The sequence below is a fragment of the Taeniopygia guttata genome, chromosome 2, assembly GCF_048771995.1.
Source record: "Taeniopygia guttata chromosome 2, bTaeGut7.mat, whole genome shotgun sequence".
Lineage (NCBI taxonomy): Eukaryota > Metazoa > Chordata > Aves > Passeriformes > Estrildidae > Taeniopygia > Taeniopygia guttata.
The window spans coordinates 19165591-19178004 of NC_133026.1; the positions used below are offsets into that span (position 1 = coordinate 19165591).

General features: G+C 36.0%; 1 protein-coding gene across 1 annotated transcript in view; it reads left to right on the forward strand.

The window, feature by feature from the left end:
* NEBL (nebulette) overlaps positions 1-12414 on the forward strand; it is a 251267-nt gene that overhangs the window by 212249 nt on the left and 26604 nt on the right. The window contains 6 exon segments of the mRNA XM_072925465.1: positions 35-126; positions 2098-2191; positions 4402-4506; positions 5634-5805; positions 9800-9892; positions 10855-10983. Coding sequence (XP_072781566.1) covers positions 35-126; positions 2098-2191; positions 4402-4506; positions 5634-5805; positions 9800-9892; positions 10855-10983 — 685 coding nt within the window.

The following is a 12414-nucleotide window of genomic DNA, read 5'->3' on the forward strand; positions in this document are numbered from 1 at the left end:
ATCTCTGTTGTAATGTCTTCTGACATGTTTGTAGGTTCAGTACAAAGAGCAGCTCTGCAAAGCTACACCTGTGAGTGTCACCCCTGAGATGGAAAGAGTCAAGAGGAATCAAGAGAATGTCAGCATGGGAAGTTGCTATCCTTTATACTTTGTATAATTTTTGGGTGTAGAAGATGAATACAAAGTTCTGCTTTCTGAAATAGTGCCTTTAGTTGGGGGAAAACTACTGTATTGTAACGTGTTTGAATTCAAGTAATGGAATTACTTGAAAATCTTCTCTCAGGAAGCAGTTGTGACAGGGCTTTTCTTGCATTGGGAAATGGCAGGTGAACCATCACATATTCTATTAAAGAAATGGCTGCAATGCTTTGAGATGTTATTCTCTTCCTTGGATATTTGCAGAAAATCTTGATCCTTCTTCTTTTTTTTTTTTTTTTTTTTTTTTTTTTTTTAACAGAATAACTGTTTCCAGTTTTATTTTTCTTTGCTTTGTGAAAAATTAGCTTCAGTTGTGCTCAAACTTCTGCTCTCTTACCTGTCTCTCTGGTTCCTCATAACCTCCCCATCAGAATTTAGTATTTAATGGCTGGATAACCATTTGCAGGGACACAGAGGAGAAGGCAAGGACTGGAGCAAGCTACTGCCTTCCTGCACTGATGGAGTTGTACCCTCTTGAAGAGTCCATGAGAGACCAGGCACTCTCCTCACTGAGAGCTGTCATCAACAGCTGTGGGTCATGGGTCCACAAATAGCTGCAGTGTTTCCCTAGGGTGCATTCACCAAAATAATTTTGAGTCACAATTTTCAAGAATTCTGCCCCTCTAACTCAGCATCTGGATTACTGTTGATATATCTGGCTTTCCTAAAATGCATTCTGTTCAAAAACTGCTTTCCTCTTTTTCAAGCCAGTCTATGTAGTATTTCTTCTCACACTGTTGTTTACTCTTCACCGACTTTCTTGTTGTGAAGATTTCACTGGGAAAGTTTAAATTCTTTTCAAGTCACTGGAATAGTTTTGAGTGAAGAGTCTTTCACTTCAGCCATTTCTAGAAACATTAATTCTTGAATAGGTCTTTTACCTTCATAAATGTTAATTTGAAATTCTAATCCGTTTAAAAGCTTACCATCGTTTTAGTAAGACATTAATTTTTCAATTGGAATACATTGATGTGGACAGATCAAAATTGTGTTGTTCTGGAAGACAATTGCTTAAGCAATAGTTGCCTTACTGCCACAGTGCACTGCAGAATTATGAGCATAATGTATCTGCACAGTTAACCTTATCAGTTAAACCCAAGTGCTTCCTTTTGTACTGAAGCATTTATTTTGCATAAAAATATATGAATTGGTATTAATTTGTTGCCAGGGTCTGTTACTAAATATTTACCATATCTGACTTCCCAGCATGTGGGACTAGAGATAATGTTAGATTGCTTGGTCTGTCAATGATCTGTCCTGATCTGCTTTAGATCCTGATCTAGCTTTGGGTGTGCATTTGGTTAATGCATTGCGTTTGGTTACAAAGTGATGAAGGGGATATTCCTACAGTACATTTGAATAAATGCATGGTGAAATTAGGCTGTATTCAATTGGCCGTTGTCTGATGTACTGCACCCTGTGTTTAATCACCTTTGAATATGTCATGTATAAAATCTAGAACATAGATAGAGACCTTATGGAATTTTTATGTCTTGACAAATACGTATTTACAGTGGACCTTCCTGAAATTCAGTTTTTCATATGCTCTGCTTGCCTTTAATGCATTATGTGTGGCTTAACCCCATTTCAAATATGAGTTATTATCTGTAGAGCCAAGGACCGGTCTGGTAAATGCCAAGCTATTGTGTGCGTATGTGGGTATAGATCCACAGAAATGCATTAATAAACAGCCTGTACGTAAAAAAACCCAAACAAATAAAAAAAATCAATGTTATCTTTCAAAAATCAAATTTTATAAACTTAAATAAACTTTAGATGCATTTTAGCTTTTCAGTTGTTTCCTGGATGACCTTTGAAATAATGCATTTTTATATAAAAAAAAGATATATTGCTATATCTGAAATAGTATGAATATATATTTCATTCTGTTAAATAATAGGTTCACTACAGAGAGCAGCCTGGCAAAGCTACTGCTGTGAGTGTCACTCCTGAGATGGAGAGAGTCAGGAAGAATCAAGATAATATCAGCTCGGCAAGTTGTTTGAATCTTTTTGTCATTCAGAGTTTTCAGTTGCTGTAGAAATATAAACATGGGTATGCTTTTCCTTTTACATTTGCTATGTCAAAGAAATACAGCTACATCATTCACTGATGAGATATTAGTTTTATTCTTTGAGGACATGGACTGCATATATGTGCAAAAAACATATTCAGGGTTGTCTGGTTATTTTTGCAAAAAATGTAAGTGGTTGTGTTGATGTCAGTATTTTTTGGGGAGAGAGTCAGTAGAGGTCAGTCATTCTTTGCAGTAAAGAAAAAAAGGAAATGAGAATTTAACCTCAGTGCAAATGTTTGAGGTTTTTTTTTTTTTTTGTGATTCAAAGCATGGAAGTGTCCATTCCATTCTGTTACATGCCACCTCTGTTAGATCTGAGTAGTTCTAAATAGGTCCCACTGCTAAATACTAAAGAGTAAGGTAATGTCTGTTTCTTGGCTTTTATGGTAATAAAATGTAATTGCTACTAAAGTAGTGTAAGAGGCAGGAGACAGTTCTATTGAGGAGCAAGGAAGAAGTGCAAAAAACCTGATGAAGTAAAGGATAAGACCAGTTATATTGCAGTCTGTCCTCAAGACTGAAACAACATCTGTGGCAAAGTCACTGCAGATGGTAAATAGAAGAGCTTTCATGCAGAATCACTGTGGCAGAAGAGAATTATAAGTCATGAACATTTGAGAACTGAGTGTAGGAGTGAAAAGTTGGTTGGATTTGTCAGGGAATATGTCCAAGGACAAAGGAATGGAATCTGACATTATAACTGCATATATCTTAATCATGTTCTTAAAATGCTCATGAATATTTACCAAAGTCAATTATTCTTGAGGTGTGTAGTTGGAAGTAAGAGGAAAATGTCACAACAGTTCTAGTCTTTAATTTTTTTTTTAATTCGTGAAAATTTCATGTGTTTCACCAAGTCACTCAAGCTGTTGCTGTTTTACAGGGATAAAAACTCTATGTTAATGAAAAAGATAAAAATCAACCTATGTTGACTGTAATTATTCTGTCCAGAAAATCCCTTATATTGAAAAGCATATGTAGCTGAATATATTTTCTAAGAGAATTTACTGTTTAATTAAGAAGGCTTTGAAGAATATGCAGTACCATATATTTTTGTTTCTCATACATTACTTCAAATTTACCTATGAAACACAGACACCAAGATGTATAGTTTCATGGGTGTGCTTTCTTAGCCAATATATAATCTTAAGGAGGGTTGGAAAGTTTCAATAGATGGTTTTTCTCATCACAAATGCATGTTGAAATAGATTTGCATAACTTATATGAGAAGTAATACTTGAAATGTGAATACACAGGTAAATCTAAAATATTTAATAACACAGCGCACAGGTTATGGTGCGATGTAGAAGCTAAGAGAGGCTGTTGGTAGAAGAATTCAACAAGATAGAAAAAACTATTAGAGTACTCACTCCTGAACCAATACGTAGGATCAGCTACTTTCACTATTTTAGAATTTTGAATGGGTTTTTTTCTTATTTTTAACAGATAGTTAACTTTATATCTTTACTAGTCTCTAAAATGCCACAAAATAAGCTAATCAGGAGAAATGTGAGGTAAAAGATTCAGTACTTACTGATTCACAAAACCCAGAGCCCAAATATTTGTTTAGGAAACAAAATATTCAGATTCTTCCCAGACATGTTGCTTTGTCCTGCTAGTAAAGACTGGTTATTGAATGGGGGTTATAAACCTTCCAAAGGATTAATCCTCTTGTAGGACTTGAATTCCCTGGGTTTCTCAGGTAATGCCAATCCCACAGACTCTGTGTCTGTTTTAGTAATAAGAAGGTCGTTTGTCATTAGCCATACAAACATGTTTTAAGGATGTTCTAAGTCATGGTGGTGTTTTCTTAGCATTTATCTTATTTTTCAGTTGATCATGAATGATTTCACTTACATCATTCAAACAGTCACAGATTTCAGCTTTTAAATCAATACTTTATTTTGAATAAGTGATTGATGGAATAAATGTGCCTTTTGGCCTTACCAATATACAAGCTCATCTCTATCTTCACTGTGAAATAATTTACTGCCACATGAGTGTAAAGAAAGAAGAGAGCTGTTGGGCACTGTGGTTTGGAAAGGTACTGTTGCATGGTGTGATTCTCACCATCCTTCCTACTGTAAACAAAAAAATTCACCGGTGCTGTTGTTGCTGTTTTGCAGGTGAAGTACAGCAGTGATCAGAGGCAGATGAAAGGTAGACGTAGTGTGCTTCTAGACACACCTGAGCTAAGGCATGTCAAAGAAACACAAAACAACATCTCAATGGTAGGGTACTTTCTTCCTGTGACTAGAGCATTCTAAGGAATGGCACTTGACTTCCACTGGATTTTGCCTTCCATTAATATAGGTAACTAATGGAACTCTCTCCTCAGGTATGGAAGGAATATTTTCTTCTTACGCCTGTAGAGGGAGTGTTTGCTAACTGCATAGGAGTGTAATGAACATTTTCAAAATACTAATAAACAGTTTTCTAACAGTTAAATGTCTGTTCTTTTTTTTTTTTTTTCCTTTAAAAATGTACACACATCATTTGAGCATCACAATTTCACTGGATGAGGTGACACACTTCACCTTGTGCCTGTGCATGTTCCCGGTTTCTGTGTGACTTTGGTTCTTGGAATGAGTTGTTTTGTGTGCATCAGCTTGTGTGAGAATGTTTGTCAATTTAATTAATGGATGATTAAGTTATTTATAATGTAAATATGCATAAGCAGCAGTACTACCTTTACTACTCTTACTAATACTGGGGTTTTGTTCCAACACTTAGTGCCGTAACACTTTCTACTCTAATGTCCTTTTTTCTAATATTTTCTTTTAAAGCAGGCAGTTTAGAATAACTGTTATTCTTTATAAAAACTTATTTTTAAAGCCAGCTGACATATGATAAAACAAAAGAGCAAAATAGAGCAAAATATACATTTTGTATGATACTGTGCAAGTAGTCAAAATTATCAGGGAACGAAAATGCTTGAGTTCTTTAGAACTACTACTGCTGGAATATTTTTAGTGACAGATATATTTGTCTGCATCAGTAGACAGCTATCCTGTCTTAGAGAAGAAGGGAATGTATTAGATGATCTCCTGAGGGAAGGTCTGTTTTGTGTCCTGTGTCATAGTAAGATGATGCTTTGCTGCTTAAGCTAGTGCCTAATTCAGTGTCAATGGAAAAGAAATGCAAAATTGATAATAAAATATCAAAAAAATTAGTTAAAGTGATAGAAAATACTTGGCTGGCCATCCAGCCTATCTCATGTGTATGACAATTCTGTTATGGTGCAAAGTCAAAGTATATAAGTGCTTGATAGACCAAAGATCTATGCATTCCTGCACAGAATAGCCATTTGCTGCCAATTGAAACCTGGGGAAAAATGTAATTCTCCTTGTTTTCCTAGGTAAAATATCATGAAGATTTTGAGAAGACAAAGGGCAGAGGCTTCACCCCAGTGGTAGATGATCCTATAACAGAGCGTGTACGAAAAAACACCCAAATTGTCAGTGATGCAGCATATAAAGGTGTGCATCCACATATTGTTGAAATGGATAGAAGACCTGGAATAATTGTTGGTAAGCTGTTAAATACTGTTGTCATTGAAGGCATGCTGGGGAAGATAAACCCCCTGTTTATGCTCTCCAGATTCCATTTTCTCTCGTTTTTCACCATGAAACTTATGGTTGAACTACAGGTTCCATCTCGGCTTCTAGACAAGTCATAATGGTAATGAATGGGAGATACATTGTCATTTGCTCTATAATTAAAAAAAAAAAAATATATATGGATAGCTGTTAATATTACTTTAAACTTGAATTTTGACTCTAAAAGGAATGTCAGAATATGTACAATCTTAATTTTACACAGAAGAAAGATGATTAAAACTGATTCTGCAAGCTATCAACGTTTAAATTTTGCAGGCCAGTTTGAAATTTCCCATTCTGTCAGTCAGTAATTTCTTCAGAATTGCATATATCTATTTACCTTGTGTTTCACAAGTTCACACAGCTTTAAAAATATCTCAGGCTGTAATTCATTACTAACTCTGGTAAGCCAATTACCAGTGTTGAGAAGTGATGTTCTGAAAGATGGCTCAAGATAAGGATGAGTGTTCAAGGGATGGAATATAGATTAGATTTATATGTAAAGACAAGGTATTGCATAAAGGTATTATTTGGCATAACCATAATGAACACTTTTTAAAAATTGAAATGGATATTTGAAATTGCTCTAAAGTCAGCAAGTCTGCTACGGCAAAGGAAACAGTAATATTTTTTTTCTTCTCATTTCCTTTTTGTTTTGGTGTGTCCCATTTCTGTTTTTCTGTGCTTTGCAGCCATGTAGACCCCAGAGGATCTGCATACGAAAAAACCATACTGAGATAGCATTCTAAAATTCTTCATATATAGTGATAGCAGTGAGGCTGACTTTAAGTTTGCATCTCAAAACCCAGAGAAATTGCAGGTGAAATGGACTGACTTGTTGGTCACATAGGCCACCCTCCTGCCTAAAGCAAGGTTAACTATGTTTTTCCTGGCATATGCTTTTTCAGTCTGTTCCTTAAAGTCTCCAAGCAAGTCTCCCCCACATAATGAAGTATATTTCTTTCATTTTTTTGTTGCCACCCTTTATGTGTCTGTAGCTATGGTAGCCTTATATGAGAAGAGGTTTCCCAAAAGTGTGTGTTAAGAGAGCTCTGCCTGGGGCAGGTGCTGATGGTTGTCCATCACTGCTCACTTTCATAGTTGTGGTGCAGCCAAAGAAAAAGAAAAAGGCTTCTGTAAAATTGCAGGGTGACATTCAGTTTGTGATTTGCTCTTTAGTGTATGCTACAAGCCTCCTGCTCTCTGCTGCATTGCATGTGTGCCGTAGCCTTGTGTAAGAACCATGTGTGCAATCCCACATTCAGCAGCTGAAGCCTTGCTAGCACAAACAGGTTGGAATGAAGGACATTCCTGAGATAGATTCTTGAGCTGTAAGAACTGAAATACATAGTATTATTTATCACATAAAAATACTCCAGTATCAAATCGAAGAAATTCTTAATTTCCCATGCCTGCCAAACTGCAAAAATTGTACAACTATTTAAAAGAAAAAGGCCATGACTATTTCAGCTAACGCTTTTTTTTGTAATAAAATTGCAATTATAATATCTACTTGTTTAAAAAGAAGCAGTGAGCTCCCTGCTCCTGAAATGTCCTTGGCAGCTCAAAAATAATCTGTAAACTGAAAAATGTACTTAGGACTCTCGTGAGTATTTTTTGTAGCTATAAATTGTTCAGCCAGTTAGGAAAAGTGTGTCAGAATCCCTCTGGTTATTTTTAATGTATTATTGGTGAAGCTAGAGCTACTCTTTCAAATGCCTGGCTGCTAAAATTAATGACACTGCTCTGGCAAATAGACACTAGTTTTAATCCTACTAAGCCATTCTAAACCATCAAGATAAGTTGATGTTGGTGAGCTTTGGATCTGTTGCTAAAGAGAAACCACAATTCTCACATGAATATAAGGTTATTTTACCTTGGCAAAAGGTACCAGGGAATTAAAATTGATTTGTGTTATATATTGCCAAGATTCTGATTCTATGCATGTTATTTCAGATTAGAGAGATGGATAAAATCAATACAAATCAATGACTCTTGCACTGGTGTTGCCATGAAGCCATACTTACATTTTCACTTACTGAGGCATGCTCAAACAGGACAAGTTGCACGTTCACCAATTCCCCTTCCCCTTCTCATGCCTATCAGTACTTTATGTAGGTGAATAATTTATCTCCATTAGGAATAACACATAGTTTATCAAAAGATTTTGCATTGGCTTTAATTTATCTTGGCAGGAAGGAGTTAGCACTATGCCTCACCTTATGGGAGTTGTGGTAGATTATGTGTAATGTTCATACATTGAATGTATTCTAAAGCCGTGGGATTTATTTTGTTAGCTCTCTGTTCTTTCCATTGCATCTAGGCTATTAATCATTTGAAACATGAACTATTTGGGTCCTCACAGTCCTACTTTACCTACAACCCATTACTTAGCTTGGTACCTCTCAAACCAGCAAAAGAACAAAGCTGGGAAGACAGATTTTTCCTATTTCCAATATATGGAGTAAGTCTTGCAGCCAGGTCTGTCCAAGAAGAAACTGTAGTAAAAAATGTGTGATATGGTAGGTTTGTGCTTTGACTGATTATATTTTACATCAAGGTTTTAGTTGAAACTTGTTTGAAGAGATTAAAATATTTATTAATTTTAGACATATCAGGTATCATAGAATCATTTAGATTGGCAAAGACCATTAGGACCATCAAATGTTACCATTAACCCAGGTCTGTCAAGCCCACCACAAAACCATGTCCTTAAGCATCGTGTCAACACATATTTTAAATATCTCCAGGGATGTTAACTTTGCCACTTCCCTGGGCAGCCTGTTCCAGTGCTTGACATCCCTTTCAGTGAAGAATCTTTTCCTAATATCCAGTATATATGCCTCCCCTAGCACACCTGGGGCCATTTTCTCACATCCTGTCAATTGTTATGTGGGAGAAGAGACCTATTCCCACATCACTACAACCTTCTTTCAGGCAGTAATGACAAGGTTGCCCTGAGCCTCTTTTTCTCCAGGCTAAACACCCCCGGCTGCCTCAGCTTCTCCTCGTCAGATTTGTGCTCTAGATGCTTCCCCAGCTCCATTTCCCTTCTCTGGATTCTCTCCAGCACCTCAATGTCCTTTTGGAATTGAGGGGCCCAGGACTGAACCCAGGATTTGAGGTGTGGCCTCAGCAGTGCTGAGTACAGGGGGATGGTCACTGCCCTGGTGCTGCTGGCCACTTTGGTGCTGATCCAGGCCAGGATGCCATTGTCCTCTTGGTCCCCTGGGCACACATTGACACAGGGAATTACTTTTTAAGTTCAAGAGTGGATGTAATTTTATCCTATGGTAGATGTGTGCAATGCAGATTTATACATCTGAATTTGTCACCTTAGTTAATTTTTTTTTTGATATTAATTAAGAAAGATAGATACTTTTGAGTTTAAATTAATTAAGCAATTAGTAGAAATATATTTTGGTTGAGCTATGGCCCTGATTCTTCTTATGCTGACATGATGTGTGCTGTATTCAAAGGAGAGTCTGTAGTGTCTATGTCAGCAGCGGAGCTGTGTGCTGCCGACTGTCAGCTATAGGGATATACACTGCAGCACCTCCACACAAAAGGATGCTGCTGGTGAACTGGGGAAATAATCTTATACCTCTGGTGATTTCGGTTCTGCTCCTGGAAGAGACCTCTAATATGTTTATTTAGACTTAAGAACATACTAAGGTCATGTTTAGAATATGCAGAAAAATTATGAGCAAAAGTCTCCTTAAAGTAATGTTAGTGCTTAAAATTAATACACCGGGTTATTTTAAGCAGGAAATTGAGCTTTCTGATCTCTTCAGGTGAATATCTAGGTATTTTGGTTAATTTCTAGATGAAAGCAATTGATTGCTGATTGTTAAAGCTCATTCCTTTCATGCTTTTACTTCCTTTGTTGTTTGTCTGTCTTATACTTTCTGTGCTTTGGAAAAAGATCTTAAAGTTTGGCGCACAGATCCCGGCTCCATCTTCGACATTGATCCTCTGGAGGACAATATTCAGTCTAGGAGTCTGCATATGCTTTCTGGTATTGCTTATATCCTGACTTTTCCCCAATTCAGCTTTTCATGTTTGTGAAACTAAGCTGATACTGTAAATTTTCAAGTCAATGTGCCAGCCATATGTTTTAGAAGCATACTTGCATATGTATTTATAACTGTTGTAGTTTAAAAGCAGTATTTTATAGGAACTTCAGTCATAATCACATGTGGAGATAAGAAATAGTGAAAGAAATCTTTTCTTAAACAAGTTATTCATGCCACTTACAAGTAGCCATTTAAAAAGCATTGACCTACTTTGTCCTTCCTGTAAGTAGAATTTTCAAATAGTTGGACCTTGTAAAATTTCAGAGTTATATAAAGTGGCCTATTTACAAAATTGATTTCTTTTCCGTGCACATTTTGCCTATATGGCACATAATATTATTCTTTGTTCAATTATTTGCAGCTCAAAGGTGTACATAATTTTAGGATACATTGCTTTCTTTAAGAGAAAGCAATGTAATAACAGGGAGTGGGTTTTGGCTTTACAAGTTTATTGATACTTTCCCTGCATAGTAGTGTTTATTTTGAATGTTTAATTTTTCACATGCATTTCCTTTGCTACTTTGGAACTTTTAAATTTTCTTTTGAACAACATACAACTGTATTTCCACATGCTGGGATAAAGGAATAATTTGATTTTCCACTGGAAATTTTTGTATTCTTCATCCTTATCCCTTCCCTTTCTGGTATCTCAATACCACCTTCCATTTCTTCTATTCTTTTAAAGCAAAGAAAAAGCTTAGTTGTATTAGATTTTGTAGCAAGCTTTGGAACCAACAATGCTCAAAATGGAAACAAAATTGCAAAGAATTGACTTTTCTCTAATTTTACAGCCATCAGTGTATGAATAGCAATGTTAGCAGTGGTAGGGTTTATGTTGTTGCTTGTCTTTGCACTTCCATAATCTATTTACTGTGATATTCTTTATTTCTTTCTACCTTTGTAGAAAGAGCAAGCCGTTACAGTAAGCAGTATTTACATTCTACCAGTCTGGGGGATTATAAATCAGATGGCTCTGACACGAACCCTACCTTTTCTTACTGCAGTGAGATAACAAGGCCATCTGATGAAGGAGGTACCCTTTATTCCCACCTTTTTCACTAACACCACTGTTGCAGTGTGTTGAGACTTCACAGGCCTGTATTAACTCCATATCCTTGTGTAGTCACAAGTAGAAACTTTGTAAGCTGTTGCCTGCTTGTCAAAGGAAGTAAAGCAGAACTGTGCAGTTTCTGCGTGCCATACCATTCTATTGTGAATTCTCTTTCACAGTTTTGGTAATGCTGTTGGCTCCAAAGCCCTGTTAACTCCTGTTTACAGTGCTTTAAAGAAAGTGTGTTGTGTTTTTGCAAAATGTACATGAATCTGCTTTTTTTTTTTTCCCCTCTCAAATGACACAATGTAACTGAATGAAATACATCTTTAACCTGAAAAAAACATATTTACCTTGGGCTTTTCAGTAGGTAAATAAGTATATAATAGTATTTTAGTGACTAAAGTACTATTTCCCATATTCAAATATGCAGGTTTTTATGGCTCTCTGTTTTGATGTTTAAAAAAAATCCAAGGAATTTTATTGTGTTCTCTCTTTCTCACATAACTAAATTTTCTCATCCTGTCAGTGGCTTGAGGACCAAGGTTAACATTCAGCTGGGCAGTTTATGTAGTCTGTTATGATTTAACATGGAATAATATTAGAGTACTTTGACAAATCTGCGTCCTCAGGTACAAACCCACATTGTGTACTTGTTTCATGCTGTTGATTAGAAGAAAATTTAGGAAAATGATGAATAAGGGTCTAGTCATCCTAGTGGTGTTACAGTATGCTCTAGACTTAAATGATGAATTGCAAATATTCTGAATCATTGTATTCTAAATAGATAATTTTAAAATAGTGATTTCTGCTTCTCAGTTGTGAAAAAAATGGTGCATTGGAAACATTATACAAAGGGTTACTTTTTTTTTCTTGTAAGAAACCAATTCATTGCTTACACAACATCAAACTACCCATGCTTTTAGAAGACTTTAAGGCATCTTAATTGTAGACTGCACTTGTTAATGTTTGCCCATTCACTGGAGTAATACTTTACTTGTGGTGGTTGGTGCTTATGGAATCTACCTTTTTATGGGTGCTGTGTAAATACAATCAAGCAGCTCTGATTAAGAATGGGTGAAGGAGAAGGTGTTCAGACTGAAGTGCTAACTCTGAACAAAGAAAGAAACACATATCTTTGACAGAAATGTACTGCCTTTTATCATATCTGGCTATCTTTATTTGGTATTTTGACTATATTCTCAACTCTTTTAATAAATGATAGCAATGATGCACATTTGTGTTGTTTTTCTATTCTGATGGTGCAAAGTGGTCTTCACAGTCCAGTGCACATTGTTTGTCTATAGCTGTTCTGATCTTTTCTTTGGAAGTATTCCAAGCCATTCCAACATTGCTTTGTCAGCTTGATTTGATTTTTAACAGATATTTTTTACTACTTGAGAATGGAAATGG